This window comes from Arachis ipaensis, chromosome B3 (genome assembly GCF_059453495.1).
Source record: "Arachis ipaensis isolate K30076 ecotype BB chromosome B3, ASM5945349v1, whole genome shotgun sequence".
Lineage (NCBI taxonomy): Eukaryota > Viridiplantae > Streptophyta > Magnoliopsida > Fabales > Fabaceae > Arachis > Arachis ipaensis.
Window position 1 is genome coordinate 142668278 of NC_142438.1, and position 23871 is coordinate 142692148.

Genomic DNA, 23871 nt, shown 5'->3' on the forward strand with positions numbered 1-23871 from the left:
GGGGAGAATTGCACAGTACCCGTCAAGTTTGGAGTTGGTTCAATTTATCCCCAAAAGTACAAAATGTGCATGCAACATACCGCCCCTAAAATCACAGGAAAATACTCGCAACATATGATAATTCTGCAGCAGCTGATAAAAACATTGTTTGAGCTAACAAGGGCAGATATCTAGCTTCTTCCGTCTTTTCAGAGTTAGGAATAAAACACAAGGAGTAAATGACCATACACACAAGAATTATGTGCGAAACGATTAAGCAATAGTTATATCATATCATTTCTAAGCTTTTCTTTTAAATCAAACAATAGCAACAGTAACGTGAAAACTCAGCAGTCACAGACACTAGCATCGCCAAAATCACTTCAAGCTCTTAATATATCAAAATCCGAGAGAGAACATATCCGAACTAAGATCAATTGCACATAGTCCCCACAAGACAAATAAAAAATCTTCAACACTTGGAGCATCCTACAACAACAACCCTACTCAAATTTCCTCCTTCTTCCCATTTTCCGAATTGAAATCAACGATTCCAACCCTAACATTTTCCGGCAAAATCGACCAATTTGGAGACTGCACCGCCCTCAACCACTTGAAATCGTCCACATTCCCCCAATTCCCGGTTTCTGCATCAAGACCAGCACCACGAAGATCCTCTTCGATCCCTTCGTAGCGCAAGCAGTACGGCGCAAACCTCACCCCATTGCTGTCCTCGATTATGGGCCTGCTCCTAACTCTCAGGTAAAAATCGCTCCTTGTTGCAGCGTGGATCCGAATCTGATGTGACGCCATGGCAAAAACGCAGCCCTCAACGTCCTCGATGAGAACTGAACCCATCACGGGCCCAACGTAAACCCTAGAATTCTTCAACCTGTGGACGAAGAGCGTCCTCACACAACCAATTATCCTAACCTCGCAGGAATCGAGATCAGACACCGTGAATTCGCCAACCTCCGATCCCCTAAAATCACCCACCAAAAGCTCGCCGGATTTGTTCCTGAACCCCGGGGAGTCGCGATTGAGAGGTAGAGGCTGCTTGGGTTCTTGTGGAGTAACAGTGTTGTTGTTGTTGGTAGTGTCTTTCTTGGTGGCAGCCTTGTTCTTGAAGGAGAACTTCTTCTTAGGGAGAAGCTGGGAGATGAGGGTTTCTAGGGTGTGTTTCAAATCGGCGATGGTTTTGAGGGAGGATCGAACGTCGTAGGAGGGAAGGAAGTAGGAGTTTTGTGCAACAAGCTTCTCCAAATGGGAGATTGATGCTGAGATTTGCTCGAAATGGGGTTTGAGCTGCGATGGGTCGGAAGAGGAGAGGGAATGGGAGTGAGTGAGTTGGGATTCGATGGAGGATTTGAGGTTGGAGAATCGGGTGAGGAAGGATGATGTGGACTCGAAGGCAGGGGATGAAGATGATTCCGATTCGTTGTTATTGTCTGAACGGGATTGGTGGCGTTTGTTGAGCCGTTCCACCATTGACGAGTACTTCTTCTGCAGCGCTGCCTCTGCTTCTTCTTTGCTTTCCTCCATCCTTTACGGTTTACCCCTCTGCACTCCCCGTTACTGAATTGACACCACTTTTATTTTGTTTTTTTGGGTAACTTCGAGATTTATTTTTTATACTACTATCAAAAAGAATTTAACACATTTAAAGAAACAAATAGTAAAAGTTCTCGTTAATCGTTATATCAAAAGTTTTAAAATATGCGTTTTGATGTTGTATGCATCTCCCACTTCGACAAGAACTAATTCATTGTGGATCAAATTTTTATCTAAAGATTTGTTATCGGTCAATAAATTATTATATACACAAAACGAAATTCAATCCCTTAATACTTGCTTAAACGAACTAACAAGCTAAACCAACCCATATTGATTCAAATACACGTTTAATCATTAATAAACAAATATTAATAGTTTTCGTTATATTAAAATTTTCCAAATACACATTTAATTAGATGATAATATAAAATTCACACACAACTTTTAATGCTGGGCAATTAAACTCGTGTATATTGAATTGATTGATAATTCAATATGAAGACTAATGTTGTAAAATGTGAATCATGATTTTTCATCATCATGTCTTCTTTTACTTCCAAAAATAAATACAAGGCAGGATACCAACAATATGATATTACAAAAACATTCGCTCCAAACCAAGGGGTATAAACCCCGAAAGCATATATTATGATGATGATGCGGCCTTTTCAGCTGCAGCAGCTTCTTCAGCTGCTTCTTGCTCCCGAAGCTTTATTAAAGATGGCGGCGGTTTTACAACAATGCTTTTCTTCCATTGTCTATCGAACTTTCTGGACAACCTCTTATTGATACCCTCCTCAATCTCCCTTTCCCTCTTCACAGTAAGCATGCGAGCAATCTGCATTCATATTAAATCATCACAACATCATTCATCCAAAAATAACATACAAGGATAGGAACATGCAACCATAGCATTCATGCAAATATTAAGGGTGCATTTACGAGTAAGGGTCTTAAAGGGGAAGGGAATTGTTTGACAAATAAATATGGAGACAATTTTACTTTTCAAGCCCTTCTGCATATCATGCTCTGCTCTCCACATGGAACTGGGGCATCCTAAATCCATGTGAGTTGTGACTGTTTCTTCAACAGAACCTAATAACCTCCTTTTAACAGAATGACAGATTTAGTTCCAGTTTGGCCACACAATCTCAGTTGGATAACTGAAGATCAATACTTTAAAATAAGGAAGTAGAAAGTAGTTTGAAAATTGAATTCTATATTTTAAACTTGAAAGTATACTTGTCACCTGAAAATAGATAAGTAGAAAAGAGAAAGCAAGAGAAACAACAAACTGTAGATAGAAAACAGACACACCCCGTCACCAATCACCATGCTACCTCAACCGCAAATCACATAGAGCAGAAGCTGCTAAGGACATTCGCACTAGTTTCAGAAAACTTTCTGGTACAATAAACTGCTGTGCATCAAGCTTTACCAAGAAAATTTGCATACGACACAGAAGGATCACATTGAACTTATACACATAAGTAGTTAGTAGTACCTATATATTTCTCAGGAATTTCAGTTCACAGCCTAGAGATTTAAACCTAGAATAAGAGATATAGTCCTCTTTGCTCAAGCACCAAAAGTTTACTAGGGGAACCCCTATCGGCGAGACCCTTGCCCTGTCTAATTTTTTCGCAGTCCTGGTGCCGGCCACCGCAGAGCAGCCGAGGCATTGAGGGTCAATTGATCTAGCAGCATAGGAGGGAACTGGCCACAGGTCACACACCCTTGATTGGGTTAACTGCTCGTCATACTATATACCTAACTGAGCTCTCTCGTCAAAGGCCTAAAGTAAAGAAAGTATGCAATAAAAGATTGTGTGTGAATCTGTAAGCAAAGGTCCCCAAGTCTTATAATTTATGTAAACGAAATGCTTGGTATGGTCCCAGCACAAGAGCAATTCTAAACTACATTGTCAACTGAAGCCAAATTGAAGAATTCTCAAGATATACTAACCCTAATTTCTACAACTCAATGAAAGAAGAAAATGTGAATTATGTTAGAGGAGCGAAATGAAAGAGTACCCTTTTGCGCATGCGACGGAACTCGCTGGACTTGAACTCGTTGCGGGCAGATTGCTGAAGGCGAAGCATGAGAAGCTCGCCTTTAAGTTCGACGACCTCTTCGTTGATTTGGTCGGTGGTTTTCTGGCGAATCTCCTTCATCTCCTCCTCTCTCTTGGCCATCATGACCACCGACGCAGCTGCAGTGCGCGTCCCGGAGCAAGAGAGTGGAACCGAGCAGGTGCTGCGGGGACGGAGCTGGATGCCATTGAAGGATGATTTTGCGAATAATGGCTTCGGAAGAAAGGGAACGGTTGAAGAAGAAGCGGAAGCAGTAGACAGGTTGAGGCTCAGCATTTTGTGTTATCTTCTGAAACAGATTGCAGATAAGACTCTCTCCATTCCTTTCTTTTTATTTTCCTGGGCTACCGGCTAACAAACCCAGGCCCTAATTCATTTCTCTTCTTAATTAATTACTATTAATTCTTTACGACAAAAAAATTATTATTCATTCATACACTAAATATTTTTAATATTATATAAAAATACAATTATTATTAATTAATTATATATTTAAAATATTTTAAATTTGAAAAAATATATTAATTATTACAAAATCCTAATGTCAAATTAATAATTAATCTACAATGTATATGTATAATGAAATTGTTAAAAAAATTATTCATGTACCGGCAACATTTTTGTAATAAAAAACATTTTTACATAAACTTGCTTAACTAGTGCACTTAACAATTTTCTATCTTTGTATTGTTAAATTAATTAATTTTATATATTAAATGAAATACTAATTCAATATATTGTATAACTTTGCTTTGCAGAAAAAAAAATACTAACTCAAAAACTCCATAATAAATGTCTTACAAATCATGTAATTAAGAAATTAAAATTGAATTACTAATTGAGAAATTTTAGAAGGTCAATAAAATTTATTATTTTTTATTATTAATTAATTATTAATTTTTAAAAATATATTATTAGATTATTATACTAAAAAAATTAAATTGATAATTAAAAATAATAAATTTGATTGATCATCTAGCATTTCTCTTATTAATAGTAAAAAATAATAAATTTTATTGATAGTTAAAATTTACTATCATTTAACATTTCTCTTACTAATTAGGAAAAAATGAATAATTGATAAAAGTATATATAAAATTTTCACACAAAAATATAATTATGTTTGAATCATTTAATGAATCATGTGTATACATAATAAAAATGTGTGTTCGTTAATAAAACTACACATATATAATAATTTTGTCCAGCATAACACTATTTTTATTAGTAATATCGCTTTTTGGTGACAAATTAGATATTATCTTTAAAATTTAATTATTTTATAATTCAATTATTCCTTTTTAAGCTTGTTTAAAATTGACACAAATTAGGAAATAAATTTTCATTCATTCAATGAAAATTACACAATAAACATAGCCTAACAAATGAATTACACTCTAAATTTTAATTTTGAACAATTAACATAAACAATAACAAGATACAAGTTTTCAATCCTAGACAAATAACCATCATTATTTTCTTAATATACTTCAATTCTTTCTTAATCTGATTAGTTGTGGTATACTATTTCTTCAAATTTTGTTTTTTGGTGCATCAATAGTGAACTCTCCTTTTTTTTTGGATATGATTATTTTCATAACTTTCTTCACTTTTTTTTAACTCTCATATTTCTTCTACCTTCTTTAATTTTATCGATCCATATGAAATACTCACGTCCCTATTTAACTATGGCAGTTTCAAGAAGTAGCAAAGGAAAAACACAAATCATAGAATGAAAAAAAAAAAGTATAAAAAAAAGTAATGCAACAAAATAACTCCCATAAAGAACATAAAAAAAAAAATCCCAGAATTTAAATCAGTTCCAAATTCCAGCATTACTCCGTTAATCTCATACAAATAATTGCCATTGTTGTAGTGAAACTTCTTCTTGTTGTTCCTTAGTAATAAAGATAAGTTGTCAAAAGCGGCTAGCACAAATAAGGGCTTGTTTGGAGCTTTTAAGAAAAGTTCTTTTTTCGAGTTATCTTTTTTTAAAAGATCTTATAGTAAAGTAAAAGTAATCTTATATTTGGATATCTCATGTAAAAAAAGTCTTTTTATCAATTAAGGGCTTGTTTGGGTGAGCTTTTAAGAAAAGATCTTTTTTCGAGTTATCTTTTTTTAAAAGATTTTATAAAGAAGTAAAAGTAATTTTATGTTTGGATATCTCATGTAAAAAGGTCTTTTTATCTATCAATTATGTTTGGGTATAACAATATAAAAGTATTTTTTTATTCATTTATTACATGAAAAACATCTTTTTTTTAAGGAAAAAAGATCTTTTAAAAAAAGATGTAAATTACAGCTTCTCAAAAAAGATCTTTTTTTGATTTTACTAGTGCTTTTACTTTTACTACTAGAAATTTACCAAACACGTTAAAAAATAAAAAAAGATCTTTTTTCATTGAAAAAAGATCTTTTTTTAACAAAATAATGGCGCCCAAACATGCACTAAGTATGTTTGAATATAACAATATAAAAGTACTTTTTATTTATTTATTACATGAAAACATCTTTTTTTTTAAGGAAAAAAGATCTTTTAAAAAAAGATGTAAATTTTACAGCAAAAAAAGATCTTTTTTGATTTTACTAGTGCTTTTACTTTTACTACTAAAAATTTGCCAAACACGTTAAAAAATAAAAAAAGATATTTTTTCATTGAAAAAAGATCTTTTTTTAACAAAATAATGGCGCCCAAACATGCACTAAAGGAAATAGAGTATTTCTTTTATTGCAACGTAGCTATCTTCTTTTTCTGTTAGAGTTCCATAAATTTTTTTTAATTTATATTGTTGTAAGGAGAAATAATAGAAGTAAATTCTTTTATTTAAAAATTAAATTTTAAAATTAAATATCTAATGTATCATAAAAAAACTACGTCACTAACAAAAATAGTTAAAGTGAAAAAAATTGTTATAAATGTTCAATTTTACTACCCGAAATACACTCTTAATGTCAAAATGGTAAAAACATAAAATTAATATGTACAAATAACTCATTAAATGATTTAAACATGATTAGATCCTTCATATAAATATTTATATATATTTTTATCTATTCTTCCTATTAATTATATTATTTTTTAGATTAATTTTAATATACTATTAATATAAAATTATTTTATATATATATTTAATTACATAATATCATATTAATAAAATAAATATTTTTTATATTTATTACGTAAATAATTATTTAAAGAACAATTATAAATATACGATTATATTATAGTGAAAATTCATGTGCAGTCAACTTCACATGAAGTTAATAGTTGAGAACTGTTAGATGGTTTGATTGATTTGACTAAATTTTTATCTAACGATTCTTAACTATTAATTTCACGTGAAGTTGACTGCACCTGAGTTTCCATCTAATATTACACTAGTTAGGGTATCAAAATTATTTTTTGTTTTTTCTCGTGCGGTGGTGGCGCATTCGTTTAATTTTATAAAGAAAATGAAGAGATAAATAAAACAGCGGAAAATGAGAGTTCCAAATAAAAACCGTTCTTTCTTTTCTTTCTGTCAACATTCCATCAAAACTTCCGTCAGTATTCTCATCCACGGTTCTCTCTGTTGAACACCAAAAACCCTTTGCTTCTGCCAACAGAAACTATTAAGACTTCGCTCGCCAATACCACCAAACCCTAACGATTTCCAAAGCGGTCATTGTGACCTTTCATCTTGTGACTCGCTGAATTGAATCGGATTCGAATCTGACTCATCGGAAATCTATCCACTCACTCATGGGTGCTGCGGGCTCTAAGCTCGAGAAGGCTCTCGGCGACCAATTCCCCGAAGGAGAACGTTACTTCGGCCTAGAGAATTTTGGCAATACTTGTTACTGCAACAGTGTTTTGCAGGTTTCTCAACTGATTCATGGTTTTCGTTCTTTAATTCTATCTTCTGCTTTCAATCCTTAGCATCGATGATTCTTTTTTTTTTTTTCCTTTCCTTTTGGTCTATTCATTCTATGGGAAGTTTGCTGAAGATGTGTGTTTTTTGGTTCTGCTGTTGACTTGCTTCTTGAACTTCGACGTGCTTGATTTGTGAATCGATATTAGGATTGGGGATGTGCGATTTTTACTTCCGACCCGCGACTCTTAATCATCTTTCATAAGTTTTTTGTTGAAATTGATTGATAGTCTATTGAAATTTTAAGGCTAAACTATTATTCAATGTTTTCTTTATATGGTCCACACTACATTTTGTAAAAGCATTTACCTTTTCTAAAAACATCTTTAGTGATGGTATATGAAGATGTGTATGATTATTCTTGTTTTGTAAATATCTTCATGGTTCTTGACTAGTAACTTATCATTTCATTTTGCTACTTACTGCAGGCACTATACTTTTGTGTTCCATTTCGTGAACAATTACTAGAGTATTATGGAAATAACAAAAGCATTGGGGAGTTGGAAGAAAATCTTTTAACTTGCTTAGCTGACTTATTTTCACAGGTAATTAGCCTGTAGTTTGGTCGATTCTGGGCTTCACATGCATCATGCCCCAGCTTGTTTCATCTTTGATAAACTCAACCATGATATTTGTTCTTTGAATGCCTTTGAATTTGTAGCCGTTTTATTTTTTTTATTTGATAACAATATTACTAGACTTTTTTTTTTTTATTTATATGTTGATTCATTTATTTATTTATTTTGGTAGAAGAAAATTCATCAGAGATAAGAGATAAACAAGTACAAGCATAGAAGATAAAATATCCTATTAAATAAAAACAGGAAATAGAAGAGCCTCCAACCAAGACAAATTGTATGCTTCTTTATCTTGGTTGCAATTTGTAAATGTTAAACATATATTTATTTCTCTTGGTGTAGATAAGTTCGCAGAAGAAGAAAACTGGTGTCATTGCTCCTAAACGATTTGTGCAGAGGTTGAAAAAACAGAATGAAATCTTCCGCAGCTATATGCACCAGGTATGTTCAAACTGTCAAGATTCAAGAATCAACTTCCTTCAATGAAATTCATTAGAAACATAATTTTTTGTTGTGGATTTCCTTATTTTTTCCCTTCTGGGTAGGACGCCCACGAATTCCTGAATTATTTGCTGAATGAACTTGTTGACATTTTGGAGAAAGAAGCCCATACTGTACAAAATGATCAAGAGACGTCCCCACCTTCTGAGAAGGCTGCAAACGGGCTCACAAATGGTACAATTAATGGTGCAAAGAAAGATCCTTTGGTTACTTGGGTGCACAAAAATTTCCAGGTGACCTTGTTCTGCCAATTTAACATTTGCCACCTTAAATTTTGATTGTTAATCCTTCTTTTGTGGGTAGGGGAAGGGGGTTACTCTTGTAATGAACATAAAATATCTTATATATACTTCTTTCTGTATGGATTTTCATTATTGTAACTTGCTCTGATTAGGGAATACTCACAAATGAAACAAGGTGCTTGCAATGTGAAACAGTGACAGCCAGAGATGAAACATTTCTTGACTTGAGCCTTGATATTGAGCAAAATAGTTCAATTACAAGCTGTTTGAAAAATTTCAGTTCCACTGAGACGTTGAATGCTGAAGACAAATTTTTTTGTGACAAATGCTGCAGGTATATTTATTTACCTTACAGTTTCACTAGCAGGCACAAATTTAAGCTTTATATTGCCTCAATCGTTTTGAATCATATGCCTTTATCTCAACAATTTCATTGGTTTTTATACCTCAAGTTTTCTTATGATACCAGTTTGCAAGAGGCTCAGAAAAGGATGAAGATAAAGAAACCACCTCACATCTTGGTCATCCATTTGAAGCGGTTTAAGTACATGGAACAGCTGGGCCGCTACAAGAAGCTATCTTACAGAGTTGTCTTCCCCCTCGAGCTGAAATTGAGTAACACCGTTGATGAAGCAGACATTGAGTATTCTCTATTTGCGGTGGTTGTACATGTGGGAAGTGGCCCCAACCATGGGCATTATGTTAGCCTTGTGAAAAGCCATAATCACTGGTTATTTTTCGATGACGAAAATGTTGAGATGATTGACGAATCTGCTGTGCAAACTTTCTTTGGATCAGCACAGGAATATTCCAGTAATACAGACCACGGGTACATTTTGTTCTATGAAAGCCTTGGCCTGGGTAACCGGAGTTAGACGGAGGAGTTCTATGAATTTTAGGTACTCAATCATTTGGAACCCATCTGGTTTATATATTTATTTTCTTTACTACCGTCTTCATTTTTCAACCCTTTGAAGGAGATTTTACGTCCTTCAGACAGAGGATATACGGTTGTGAAAATGTAAACTTAGGTGGATGGCATGTACAGTGGATGACGATAACATTATATTTTTTTTTTTTTTTGCATTTTCTTTTTCACAATAATAGCAGTAAAAATATATGGGTGGAAATTTCACCGACATCGCTGCAAATGTCCACCAAGATTAGCAACTAACTTGTGTTTGAATAATTTGCACTCAGACTACACTTTACAGTGTATATATTACTAAGTTTTGTTATAGGTGGGCATTCTTTGGACTAATAAGAGTATGTCTTCGGACGCATAAACTAACTACTTGAGTATCCATTCCAATGATGTTTCAAATGGCGCTGGGATTAAATGATTTTATTGTGAAAAGCTGGGCGGAATAAGGAAGTATCATTCTGCGTTACCATAACTCATGTATGACCAAGGTATTAGATTAAAGTCGAGTATTTTTAGTAGTTACATCGCTTTGAACCTATAACGTCGCATTTCAGCAATTATCTGCTGTACAAGGGAAGCAGGGAACAAGTAGTATTATTAAAAAAGAAAAAAGACATCAAAACTAAGGCAACATATCGTCAGACTCCTAGGTGCAATGCTCATTCTATTCCATAAAACAATGGAACATATGCTAAATTCTAAATGACTGTAAGCATGAAAGTATCCTCGTCCAGCAAAGTTTCAAGATCAATGAGGTTATCAAATTCTCTTCTCTCTTCTGAACTCCTATGATGTTTTAGCTGCAAAAGGCATATACACAAGATGTTCTTTACTGCCACAAACAGAACAAACAGTCATGTGCAAGGCCTGATATAATGCTCTCAAGTTGATGCAACTCTGAATTCATAAATCTCACACGAAGAAATCAATGTTGAGCTTGAGCAGAACGTTTGGATATATTTTTAACGGAATGAAAATTACTGCTTTGATATATTGACTGGAAAAAAAAAAAGAACATACCGCTGATTTACAAAGCAGGAAAATTGATAAAAACTCATAAAAGAAGGGGTAAAGTACCTGGTTTTCTTGGATCTCAGTTACAACATTCAACAGCCTATGGTATTGGTCTCTTGCCTCTGGATACTGAACCATTGACTTCACCCTGGATAGGGCTTTCTGCAACCTTTCCTCTGTTTGCTTTCTGCCTTCTTTCAAGAAATCATACTCATCCTCCTTGCACTGTGTATCTTGTACCATAGTTCCCTCGGGAACATCTTCCAATTTAAATCCACGTAAACCACTACCTTTTCGGCGCCAGCGCAAAATAACTTTTTCTAAAATTCCAACTGACCAAATTATCTTTCCACAGTTCTTCCTAACCTGGTGCCCCCTTACATGAGCCTAAATAATGGAAACTGAGAAGTTAGAATCATATCAATTAGAAGCGTTCCTGGAAGAAGAATAGGAATAAAAATTAAAGGTAAATGTGAACAGTATGACCATTTATGACATTGGGACACACCTGAATTTTAACTATTCTTTGGCGAATCATCAAAAATTCTTTTCTGCCCTTCCAACTGCGGAATTTGTTCTGGATTCGTATTGCAGCTGCATGTACAGGCTCATTGCGTTGTCCAACCTTGTGTGGTTTTACAGTTATAAGAGAAAGAGCATCTTCATCAGATATTCCAAATTTATCATCATATTCTTTCAGTTGTTTTCTTTGGAAAGATTGCACTCTATAAACTTCATGAATACGTGCAGCAGCCTGGCTGGCATTACACACTGCTGCCAGTGAATCTTTCAGTGACAGTTCATATGATAGGCGATCATCATTAACTTCAGTAGTATTGTGTTGGACTCTGTATACTACTTTTGATCCAGAACTTTCTCTCGTGTCCCTGTTCATATCAAGAGATAATAGTTGCACGCTTATTGAAGATTCTGCAAGATACCCTGCAATTCCTTTGTGACCGTTTGCAGAAGCCAGGTCAGCTGGTGTTCTACCAGAAGGATGCTCTGGGCTTGGATCAGTCAGCACCCCAGGTGCTGCGCCAAGAGAGATGAGGGAAGCAACTGTGAGCTCCCTGAAAATTAGAATTGAGACGTATGTAAAGAAAGTCCAATCATTGAAGTACTATAATTAGTTTATCCAGATTTTGTTGGAATTTTTAATACAGTTCCCAGCAGAACTTTTATCAGTTTCTTGATTGAAGACATTTCATCCATCAAGCCAATAACAAACTATTTCTCACATACTAGCAACAAAGTTGCAATTAATATTAGTGATATAATCAGCTATAAACTTATAATATGGTAGACAGATATAATCAGCTTCAAATACTACTTTGATCAAATGCATTACATTCTACAAGCACTAAAGTTCTCACCTGCCACAGAATGCAGCCCAATGAAGAGCAGTCCATCCATTTACATCGCAGAAGTTCACATTTACACCAGCAATTACTGTGGGTTGTAAGGCCCAATCATAGCCAAGAGCAGCCGCAAGATGAAGTACTCCTTGGCCACCCTCATCCAATACATTAGGGCCTTTCCCATCTTCGATGACTTTTTGAAGGAGCCACCCAAGTAACTTATCTTTCAAAAGATTTTGAAGCAGATGCTCCTGTACATTTTGTGGAGAAAAATCTTTCTCTAGAGTAAGTTTCAGCAGCTTATCCCAATCATCCTCCTCCTTCCTCAGCAAAGAACTTATTTTACTTCTCAGTTCAGATTTCTCGCTTACACTGATTGGATCGAAGTTTTGAGGTAAGGTATGCCCCATGTACAGCAGCTCTTCAAATCGCACACTGAAATTATCAGAAATGCTCTCTCTCTGCTCAGCTGCATTGTTGACTTCTTGAGTGTAAATGTCTCGGAAATCAAATTCTCGTATTTCACTACATGCTAACCTATTGGAACAAGTTACATAGAAAGGAATCCTCCCAGTTTTATGTGGAGGAGTATAACAAGAAAGAACACCATTGTCAATGATATTAGCTGGCACTTCTACCTCACCGAACATGCAAGACCATTTACATTGTTCAGCTTCCTGTAGACTCCTCAAGAATTGTCCATAAATGAGAATCTGTACAAGTTTGTAACAAATGAAGAAACAAATAATCAAAATTATAGAACTGAAGAAGTAATATGAATGAGTTGGGAAAAAGTCCAGTGAACATAACATCAAAACTGAGAGCAAGTACAGAATATCAAAAGATCCACCTTAGTTTCTGAACCTTCAAATGCCCAGCTTGGGGAAAAGTCAATAATAGTAAAAAGTTGATCATGGGAAATAGATGGATCCAGTGCATAGGTATCCAGGTGCACTTCAGAAGGAATAGTTGCATTGTCCACATCATTTTCATTTTCAACTGTACCCCAATAAGCACTAAAAGTGGATGGAGTTTTAGATTCTTCCACATCTCCAAGTTCTTTACTCATCCATTGGTTGAAACTGTCAAGCTTCTTCAGACCCTCTTCTGCAAGGGATCCATCTAACAGAGCCTTCTTTAGAGTTAAATTTGTATCATCTATTCCATCCAGGCTTCTATTGGTTTCTATCTTCTCTTTTGCATCTAATAGTTTTTCTTGAGGGTCATCTATCATAAGAACCTTTGGTTTATCTTGATGTATAAGACACTGTTCCAAGGATCTTTGAGGATCAAATTCATATAACTCATTCATTACCTGCCAATTTCCTTCAACTTGTACCATATTTTCTTTCCCATTCACTTTGGTAATATTAGTGGTGAAATTTGACCTCATTAGAGAGGGATTGCTATTGATTCCCATGTTATCAGGTTGGATTTCAGGGAGTACGGGTTGAAGAGGCATGTATTGACTTCTCCCATTATTTTCCAAGATATATTCCCACATTGAAAAGCCAAGGTGTTGTGGGGGTTCATATGCCAATCTAACATTATGAATGTCTTTGATTTTGCCAGCTTGACTGAGCATGATATGATTCATCCCAGGAGTGCCACACAACTTCTCTTGTTCATCTGTGATGGTTTCAATATTGCAATTAGTACAACATATCAGGTAAGAACCTGCATGAATACAGAGGCGTGGATATATGGAAGATAAAAGCGTAAAGCAAATAAAAATGAAGAAATTTACTTATGAACTGTGGCGGGCAATAAGGATCAGGAATCTTCTCAACAACTGGGTGTTGTGTCTCAAGGAAGGAGTAGTCTTCTGAACTTGCATAATTATTCAATGCTGTAAACACTACACCAAGTTACAACTTACAAATACGAAATACAAACAAACACAAGAAAATACTAAAGAGCTAAGGCATAAATATTAACCGAACTATGTTTCTCTATTCTTGAAAGTAAAACATCTGAAATCATCAACAAAATGAGGCTACAAACAAAAGAAATACCTGACTCAGCTTCTTCATATTCTGTTGCTTGAGTGCTCTTCATGCTTGTTGTATCTATTGTATGTGATGGAACCTGGTAGTTATGTGGATGAAGACTACATGATAAAAAAATTTCCTTCTCTGTGGAACCTGGTAGTTTGTCAATTTGTGCATAAGGAAGAGATTCTTGATTTTCTTTGGCAGCACCTCTAAAATTTGCCTTAGTTGCCTGATTATTTTAAGCAAAAGGGAAAGGGGGGGGGGGGGTTAAAGATTATCTTGACCATCTAACTAGTTTCCAAAAAATAGCAGATAAAATTGTAGCATGTTACCTTCACTTCCCTATAATGGACAAGAACAATGTGCGAGAGTTCCCTACAATAATATTTAGATACAATAAATGAGACAAGATGATACCAAGAAGAGGTCAATCCACAGTTAGATGCATGAAATAGAAACGATCTATTTCTGGAATATAATTAAATTAAACATAAGAATGTGATCAACTGTTGCTGAATCTTTCTCATCGGCACTAGGTAAAGCAAAGCAAATCACCATTAACCAAGAAGAAACACCTACATAAGGACCAGTATGTGCGTATTTGAAAGTTTTCATTTTCCTGGATAAAAATATAAAGGAGAACCTCTGCTGAGATCTTTAATAACATTAAGAAAAAAAAAATCTTACTCATCAAGCATCCAGTATGTGCGTCTTTGAAAATTTTCATTTTCTTCTCCGTGTGCATAATAGCAGTGCAACACATCCACACTTCCAGCCTAAAAGCATCACAATCCATTCAAATTAATAATTTATAAGAAAGAAAGAAGCTATTGATACACGTCCTAGAGCAGAATTCATTTTTAATGGCAATAAATAAATCTTACAGCTTCATTTATCATTTCAGTGCCTGCTAAATGTGAGTTGTAACTTGTAATAAAACTTATGATGGTGATCTTAGCTTCTATATATTTACCTTAAGTCTCTCATGAGCTTCCCTCACTGTTTTTCCATCCTTTTTCTTTCTCCAGTTGTGGCCATCCTTTCTAAAGTATCTCAGCACCTTCCGATCAAACAGGAAAAGTGAACCACCTAATGTCAACCAAAAATATAATTAGACAGAGGAACATCTTGAAATCAAACACAGCACACTGATGCTTGACAATAGTGCAGGCCCAAGTCACCTCATAAAATGTTAAATCTAGAAAATATTATGTGTTTAGTTTGCGTTTGCATTTTTGTTTTCATTTTTAGTGTTTTCTGTTTTGAAGATTTTGTGAAAGAAATAGTGAAAACAGGATATGAAAATAGAAAACAAGATTTTATTGTTTTTCCTATTTTCTCTTTCCCGCAACAAAATCTTGAAAATAGAGAATACTGAAAATTAAAATGGAAAGTGAAAATGCGAACCAAAAGTGCCCATGAATAATAATTCCCTCCCCTTATCCCTTTCAAATAGAAGAAGAAAAACAAGTAACGGAAAAAGAATTTTAATTCCTTTTTGCCCAAATCAAGTAAAAGGAAGTCGTTAAGAACTCAAGACAACTGTTGACTTGGGAAGAAGAGAATCATACTTGGCGGCATATGTGCAGGCTCTGGAGCAATTTGGAACATTTTATAATTACTGAGAATTTCACAAATTTCAGCTGGGCGCAGCCATCGACGCTGCGCTTCTATAAGAATTTGCTCAATATCTGTTTCCATGAGAGAATAGCAATTAGATATTGATACAGATTGCTTTAAATAACTCAGAGAAACGCAATTAATAACAGTGATACAGTACTGCTTCCCTTACTCAGGTCAGTGAAGTGGACGGAAAAAAAGAGAGAAGAGAAGAAAAAGAAACAGAAAATGAAAGCTTCAATTTTTTAGTCAATATATATTGAAGCAAACATGGACAACAAGAGACTGCAATTCACTCCCGATTTACGCATACCAAGATTTGTAAGCAACTTGATTCCCTTTTCATCACTAACAAGATAACTATCTAGTCCGGTTTCTTATGAACCAAGTCAACCAAACTACAGAAATAAGAAAGGGAAAAAAAACTTCTGAGTACTAAGACATGGCAGTTGAAGCTAAGCTAACCAAGTTCAAACATGCAGAGACTATAGACTTCAAAACTCAACACAAACCATTGTCCACCCTTATTCTGAGATGAGAAAGCTGGCTACAAAACCATGCAAAATTTTCTTCACTGAGTAATAATCAGAATTAATATTTTGGGACTGGAAGAAAAAGGCCTCACAGAGTTCTTGTTAAGGGAAATAGGGAAATGTTCGTATAATATGATGCTATTGCTATGATTCTAGCAGTCACATATCTATTTTGGAAATCAACTAGAATGAAGAAAGCATGTAAGAGATAATCCGCAAAAAGAGGGTCAAAGAACGCTTACTAAATTGATTAGGGGGAACATAGCACTTGACGTCAGCCATGGAAATGGAATCCAAGTCACAATCACTTGGGATGGGTTAGATTCAACCGCAGTTTTGTAGAACTGTAAGCAGCAAAGCAGAGTTGTCTTTTGAGATTTTGAGCGGAAAAAACATTCAGACTAGACAAGGCTACGTATTTTTTTATTTTTCATTCTTTTTCACCTAAAATCTAAACAAAAAGAGATAGAGATGTTGTAGTACAATGATGAATGAATGTGTAATGTAATGTTGGAAAGTTCAAATCAAGGTTTAACGCGGAGAGAGAATGTAATGATGTTGTTTTTTGGAAGAGATACTGTATTGCTTTTTTTTTTCGACGCGGGAGTGCGGGACGTACAACTAGCAAGGGTAGTGTAGCAGTGTCAGCATAACGTAATAATAAGTAGAAGCGCCACTTTACACTTGTCAAAGGGTGATGCAAATTTGTTTGACTGATATATTTTCTTTCTCAATTTCTATTTGACTAACCTTTCTTTCCTGGAACCTTCGCAAATACCCTTTCTTTCACCCGTAGACTTTCTGGTCCATATTTATATTGCACCCTCTGTCTCCTCTTCTTGTCATTTTCTCCACCCGCGATAAATAATGACTAATACTTCTCTAACAAAGTCAAGACCGTTATTACATTGTGTTTATGCTTTGAGATGGCCGTTGATTGTGACGTCATTGCATCCTGGTCATGTATTGAAATGTGACAATGTTTTACACACTCAATAACTCTTTTTTTTTTTTCTGGGTGAAGAAGAGAGAGTATATGTCATTTGAATTATAATTTGTTGGCTTTTTCATCGACATTTCATTTATATATAAATTTTAGACTACATTAAAATGTTATACCCATATATATTAAACAACATTACATTTTATTAAAATAAATTTAATTTGCATATATTATTAAATAATTAAAACCAATTATCTTTAAGACTTATTATTATTTGTATCATAATATGATAATAAATTAATAATTCAAATGAAAGAATAATATAATTATTAATGTATTAAAATTAAAATTTTATAATATATTAACACATTAGGGAACTAAAATTAGCATCAGAAAGTAGTGTAGCCTACCGGGGAAAGAAAAAGGTAGAACAACCTGGTCATATTTGCTTCTCAACCCTGCATAATTATTGCATTGTTCGAAGAATTCCGTTGCATTTAAGGGATTAACTTCTTTAACTCATAAGGTACTAACTAAAAGAGAAAAAGAAAGGACCCACCTCAATAGTTTTTTCTCTTCAAGATAGCAATAGATCATGCTCAATAGTCAATAGTATGATAATCCCATTCATACGGACGTCTTGAAAGCAGAAATTTTAACCAAGCTTTATTTACCCTAGCATTAACATAGAAAATCAACATAAATAAAATGATACTCAACTATTTTAATTTATCATGAACGCAAGGAATGGAAAAAAAATGAGCCTCACGAAAAATAGGCACTAAAAATTTCAATGAAAAAATTGGTCACCATGAAAGTCATATATCAAGAAAGATTTTCCAAATCAACACCAAAAATTACCTATGAGAAGGGGAGAATAAAAAGATAGATTGATTCATATGGTAACAATAAGGAACAACATATACATTTAACTTCATAAGATCTTCAAGGAAGGGACTGCGGTTATGACCATCTTTTTTCAGTGCATTTGGTCCATAAACAGACAAAAACAGAAGCATACAATCAGAAGCTCAGAACAATTTAAAGCATATTAGTAGTGTAATATATAAATACTAAAACAGGAAATTGTGAAAGTTACCTGTGTTACCTAACATAGAGCTCTTCTATCCTCTTCTCAAGACCCTTCTCCAACACATTCTGATCAGCAATTTCTGTGCTGCATCAGTTCTTCCATTCTCTGGTCAAAACCTTCCTTCTCTTCTCTAGCTTGATCTCAGTTTTCACCTGTTTAATGGGGAAAAAGAATTACTTTCACTCTTGAACTTAAAATTATGCCTGAATCCAAGCACTTGTGAAACTGAAGAAAACCAGCATGCACACACCAAATGAAATACAGATCAGAACCCTTGCCTAAACTAGTAATCCGTCAGCAAAGATAATTATGAGCTGTTTAAAGCCTCCTGAATGTCCAAAATATAAAAATCAATTCAAAGGGCTCAATTTAGAGAAGACTTGAATTTGGACTTCAAAATGAATTTCAACACAAGTAAAGAAACAACCTGTTTGGATTTGCAAATTGAGAATCACTAGGGAAAAAAGTGCATGTCCGGGTGAGTGAGTTTTACATCTAGGTCAAAATGCAAAGCAGAGCATTTTCATAATTTATTCCATTCTTTCATATATAGTGATAAAATTGATAAGGGAAAATATAAAGGATAGTAAAAAAAAATCATGACTTTACCCACTTTACAATAAAAACATTGAAAGAAACACATCTAAAGATAAAATAATATTGACCGTCCAAAAATCAAATTTCTGAAATCCTTGTTCTGTGAAATATGTAGCCACATCGTTTCTTTTGGCTTATCTGCATTTTTCTCAAATTTCCTAGTAACAAATCTATAGAATGAAAAAATAGTAATTTTCAAGCTAATATAAGATCATTTTAAAATAACAATGAAATTACTAACGGGATATTACTACATATCAAATTCTTTTCCAAATATAATAAATTTAATTTAAAGCTTACCAGTTTAGTTACTAAGCACAAATCTATTGAATAATTTCATAACTCACAAGGGTATATTTACCTAAGTAAAATGTAAGTCGGTCCAAAAATAAGCTTTCTAAGATACGTAACTCGACATTATCATCCACACTGAGAGAGACAACAGAATAGAACGGCAGCTAAAAAATTCTAGAGGCAAAAATAAAATATATCAGAAAATAATGAATATGAAAACAAATATAAGGGTTAAATAGTTCAAAATAAGAAAATATTACCTTCTTGTCATAAAAAGTTTTGGCATGCTTGGTTTTCTGCACCTTCATATTTATAACTATATCTTTTTTTCTGAAAGAGAAGCTTAACACAGGAAGTGGAGCAAAGAGGCTACAACAAAGGAAAAACAAATGAACAAGGATAATAACAGAAGCAACCATAATAACCATGAAAACCCTTTTGTCATATCCGGCATTGTCATCAACAACAAAAGGAGTCTGCAACTAACCACTTCTTGTAGTTCTGAAAGGACATGTTGATAATTTCCTCTACCAGTTTTCCTTCTCTTGCACTCCTCATTCCTAATTGATACCTTAGTCCAACTCTGGAAATGCTCCACAAGCCTTTCCACGACGAGAAAGCACGGTGGAAGCACTAGTGTACTTATTGTGAGATGCTACCTATATAAAAGAGAAGGATAGAAAATGAACTTGAACACAAATACAACCAAGAAAAAGGACAGCGTATGTCTATTGAAGGTCAAGCCCGAAAGCTAAGTAAAAAATGAAAACCTCGTTCTGCTTTTGAAGGAATATGAAGAAACTGATATCAGGTGCTATCTAGCCTCAAATGGAAGACACTTCGAAGTAGGCTCAACCAAATTTCTAGCATCATCATTTGCATTTTGGGCTTCCCAGTTTTTCAAATTCATCAGCACCCTCATTCACGTTGCCATTTTTAAATCATACAATGAAGTTACTCTTCCGACCCCAACAAAGGAATGCAGCGCTTTCACCTACAAAGCCAACAAAACAAGGTATACTCTTTTATAGCAACGAAATCATATTTGAATCTTAACTACATTGCAATATGAAATTTCTTTAACTTAAAACTCTCAATTCTCTAACAAGTTTTTTTTTCCCCCTTAATAAAAAATATACCTTGCGTTCAGTGATCATGAGACGGGAACGGGAAGTGAGGGAACCTGCTGCCATTTTGATGCCGAAAGTGTTCCAAGAATCCTCCTGGAGCACCACAACAGCTCCTCTGAAAAACCTTCCATGCCAAGACGAATTCTCCGACGGTGCACTGGAGCAGCACAACGATGAACTTTCCGGAGTGAAGCCTAGAGCGTTCCGAAATAGCTATGCAACTCTATGGAGAAAACGCGCTAGGGTTTTGGAATGCAGCAGCAGCGTTCGGAGGCGACTGTGCGCCGGCTGTCGGGGGTCGTTTCCGCAGCCGTCGCGGTGGCAACGGTATGGGTTGCCGTACACTCGCGGGAAATTTTAACGAATGTTGATGATTTTTTTTTTTATTTTGGTCATGGAAGGAGAAGAAAGGTATATTGGACCAAAACGATAAACGGGTCCAAGAGTGTGATGGGAGAAGAAGCCCAATATAGGGATCAACGGATTGGTTATGTCCAGAGTGAAATGTGAGCCCTTTATATATAACGTAGTTAGCGTCAGGTTTAAGCCCAATAAACGCCTCATGTTAGCATAAATTTTAAGCCCAATGTTAATGTTCGCGTTTAAAAAATAGAAAAAGCTATCATTTTTATTTATAAATATTCATAAAATTAACAAAATTATCTATAAAAAAATCAAAATTAAAATTCTACCCATAACAGATGAGTTTTATATTATAAAAATATTTAAACCCTAAAAATTTATTTTAAATTCACAAATTACGCTCGTTATTAGCCTATAATTATTTTCTAAAAATTTGTATCATCTTCTACAATACATCGTATGAACAGAATAATTAAATCCACGCAAAAGAAAGAAAAAATACACTAAACCTTAAATAAAATACACCATATTCATTTTCTAAGGAGAGTAGTCCTCAACCGTTAAAAATTCCATTGCAACAGCTCCCTCTCCAACTAGATTATTATTATCATGCATGTGTCAACAACTAGTAACCAAAACATGCCTTTAGAAAATTCACGGAGAATCCAAATCAATCTCATACGAAGGGAACTTCTGAAGATAAAAATTAGAAGAGCGACAGGGTTCATAAATTTTGTGATTTATAATTATTAGTTAGTTATTATTAGTATTTAATGATATAAAATTATATTTAATAGTATAAAATTATTTATTTTTTATTAATTAAGTGCTAGTCATATTTAATAAAAATATTGCCCCTAAACTTTTTCTTAAAATTATTTACAATATCATTAACATCACCAAACGTCAAATTTGTGAGAGGCAAAAAGTCTGTAAGTTCAATATAATTTATAGTGTATATCATAAACCATCATTCACAAAAATATTTTAAAATTTATGATTATCACAAATAAAAATAAAAAGAGTTATTAACCTTAATCCATGATGATAATAATATTAAAAAGAATTCACTTTATTATTCCTTTGCCTTCTTATTTTTGTTTTTCTAATTAAGTTATTGATAGTAAATAAAAAACAAAGACTTTATTAATTAAAAAAAATTGAATTTTAGTTTTTTTTTTTCATAAAAATCAACTTCCATCAAATTAATTACATTTTAAATATTTACACAAATTTTTTTATTTTATTATTTAATTAAAAATTTTAAATTAACAAAATAAAATACATCACACACATAATGACATAAAATATAATATAATATAATTTCTTACATTCTTCCGCTTATTAATCCATGTGTTATTATTTTAATTGATAGTTTAAAATATATATTTATCATAATGCATATTTATAAACAATTACATGCATAGTTTTATCATGATAAAAATAGAACTAACACACTTAATGAACATAATCCCTTATATATACTACAAAGTCAGTTACATTTTTTTTGTTGTAAGACAATACTTGATTATTCTAATTCTATCATTTATACAACAAATTGAAAAACTAGATAACACAAAAACATTAATTCATTTGAGCTCAAAATATTAATATTCATACAATACAAACTTCTTTAAACATACATTGATCTTATAAATTCATAATACCTATTCTTTAAACATGACTAATAAATGTTTTAGGTAGTAATTTTTTAGTTAAACAATTAACAACTATAATATTGGTGTTAATGTGCTCTTAAAGAGTCTTTTTTAAAAATCAATGAAAAAATATTTTTATAATGGTGCAAATTCAGATGTAGTCAACTTTACGTTTAGTTAAATCATCACATTTAGTCAAATCATTTAACGTTTTTCAACTATCAACTTTACGTGCAGTTAACTTCACTGCACCTGAATTTTCACCTTTTATAATTAACATCATCTTTTCAGTAAAACCTTTCAAAACAAAATCAGTTTTGTAGCATTTAAAGTTACCCCGAGAGTCACGCTTAGACTTAAAAGATCCATTTACACTCAATTCATAATTCCAAAAAGTCTCGTACTTTATTTTGTTCAATTAATTTGCCTTTAAACTTATTTTTTATGGGATCTAACCATTTCTCAGCATTGTCACTGTTAAATATTAATGACTTGTGAAAAGGAAACAGATCGTTAGCAACACTCAAATTATTTTCCAACTCTTGTAAATACACCACATTGTTATCGGAAATAGCAGATTTTCTTTTTCTTTGGAACAATAATTTGTTGTTCTCTCCCTCTACTTACTCTTACGCCACCCCGCCGCATGCATGGACACATCCTTCAACCGCGCTGTTGGGCCAACCATCAGGAAGACTTCGGGAGGAATCAAGCGTGAAAACATAAGATGAGATGACACCACATCCAACTCAAAACCTTAATGTATAAGTTAATGGGTTTCTTATCTTATAAACTCGTCATTCTTCCTTGCTTTCTTTGATTTGAGACTAACTTCAACACTCCTCACACTTGCAACATGAACATGCGCCGCAAGGACAAGGTCGTCATCATCGTCGGTGCCACTGGCTCGAGCAAATTTCATCACTCTCTTGACCTCACCTCCCTTTGCTTCTTATTCTCTGAATTCATCATTCTAACAAAATTGACAACGGCCGGTTATTCTTGTTTCTTTTATCTTCTTTCGGTTATTAACCAAATTGACAACAGTTGTTGGATGAATCTCTACATCACTCGGTTCTTCATTTTTCAAGTTGTGTGTGTTTGTTTGTTTTTTTTTTTTTTTTGGGACTGTGTCTTTCTCCTTTTGTATAAAGAGTTGTTACCATCAGATGAATCAGAAAGTGTAATCAATCATATCAGAAACACTAATACTTAAAGTTGAGTCTTAATTTTTTGCTTAAAAAGAGGTAAAAATTGAGGTGTTAAAGATGGAAGTGGACAGTGGACCCTAAGGAGAGAAGAAAACTAATATCCAGAAAAAAGGTAATTGATGACTACAAATTATAAAATTTGTTGGTCTTTTAGCACTTATCTTTGTAGATCTAATTAAAAAAATTAAAATGGTTTAAGAATCTAATTAAAAAGCAAAAAAAGTATAAAGATCTAATTGTAATTTGTAAATTTATTAAAACTATAGAGACGTTT

General features: G+C 33.7%; 4 protein-coding genes across 14 annotated transcripts; 1 reads left to right on the forward strand and 3 right to left on the reverse strand.

The window, feature by feature from the left end:
• Positions 1 to 252: 252 nt before the first annotated feature.
• POR (C-CAP/cofactor C-like domain-containing protein) lies at positions 253 to 1757 on the reverse strand. The gene has a single exon (XM_088507936.1). The coding sequence runs from the start codon at positions 1519 to 1521 to the stop codon at positions 487 to 489; it is 1035 nt and encodes a 344-aa protein (XP_088364062.1). The 5' UTR covers positions 1522 to 1757; the 3' UTR covers positions 253 to 486.
• Positions 1758 to 1975: 218 nt separating this feature from the next.
• LOC107631673 (Ribosomal L29 family protein) lies at positions 1976 to 3942 on the reverse strand. The gene is made up of 2 exons (XM_016335193.3): positions 3567 to 3942; positions 1976 to 2371 (listed from the first exon to the last, which is right to left on the reverse strand). The coding sequence occupies exons 1-2, from the start codon at positions 3900 to 3902 to the stop codon at positions 2180 to 2182; spliced, it is 528 nt and encodes a 175-aa protein (XP_016190679.1). The 5' UTR covers positions 3903 to 3942; the 3' UTR covers positions 1976 to 2179.
• A 3154-nt stretch (positions 3943 to 7096) lies between these two features.
• LOC107631670 (ubiquitin carboxyl-terminal hydrolase 4) lies at positions 7097 to 10038 on the forward strand. The gene is made up of 6 exons (XM_016335188.3): positions 7097 to 7488; positions 7969 to 8085; positions 8461 to 8559; positions 8664 to 8852; positions 9014 to 9195; positions 9331 to 10038. Exons 1-6 carry the CDS (start codon positions 7372 to 7374, stop codon positions 9734 to 9736), a joined length of 1110 nt encoding a protein of 369 aa, XP_016190674.1. The 5' UTR covers positions 7097 to 7371; the 3' UTR covers positions 9737 to 10038.
• A 191-nt stretch (positions 10039 to 10229) lies between these two features.
• SR1 (signal responsive 1) lies at positions 10230 to 18863 on the reverse strand. Of its 11 annotated transcripts, XM_088507946.1 has the most exons (18): positions 18772 to 18863; positions 18623 to 18672; positions 18351 to 18496; positions 17811 to 17926; positions 17662 to 17709; positions 17059 to 17263; positions 16551 to 16652; positions 15727 to 15846; positions 15129 to 15244; positions 14843 to 14931; positions 14488 to 14530; positions 14177 to 14384; positions 13909 to 14010; positions 13012 to 13790; positions 12177 to 12874; positions 11309 to 11873; positions 10864 to 11187; positions 10230 to 10618 (listed from the first exon to the last, which is right to left on the reverse strand). In XM_088507946.1, the coding sequence occupies exons 7-18, from the start codon at positions 16588 to 16590 to the stop codon at positions 10616 to 10618; spliced, it is 3087 nt and encodes a 1028-aa protein (XP_088364072.1). In that variant the 5' UTR covers positions 16591 to 16652; positions 17059 to 17263; positions 17662 to 17709; positions 17811 to 17926; positions 18351 to 18496; positions 18623 to 18672; positions 18772 to 18863; the 3' UTR covers positions 10230 to 10615. The 11 variants fall into 11 exon arrangements, with proteins under 11 accessions (XP_088364072.1, XP_088364070.1, XP_016190668.1 ...); XM_088507944.1 differs by lacking the exon at positions 17662 to 17709 and having other exon boundaries at positions 10230 to 10586; XM_088507941.1 differs by having other exon boundaries at positions 10546 to 11187.
• Positions 18864 to 23871: the final 5008 nt, after the last annotated feature.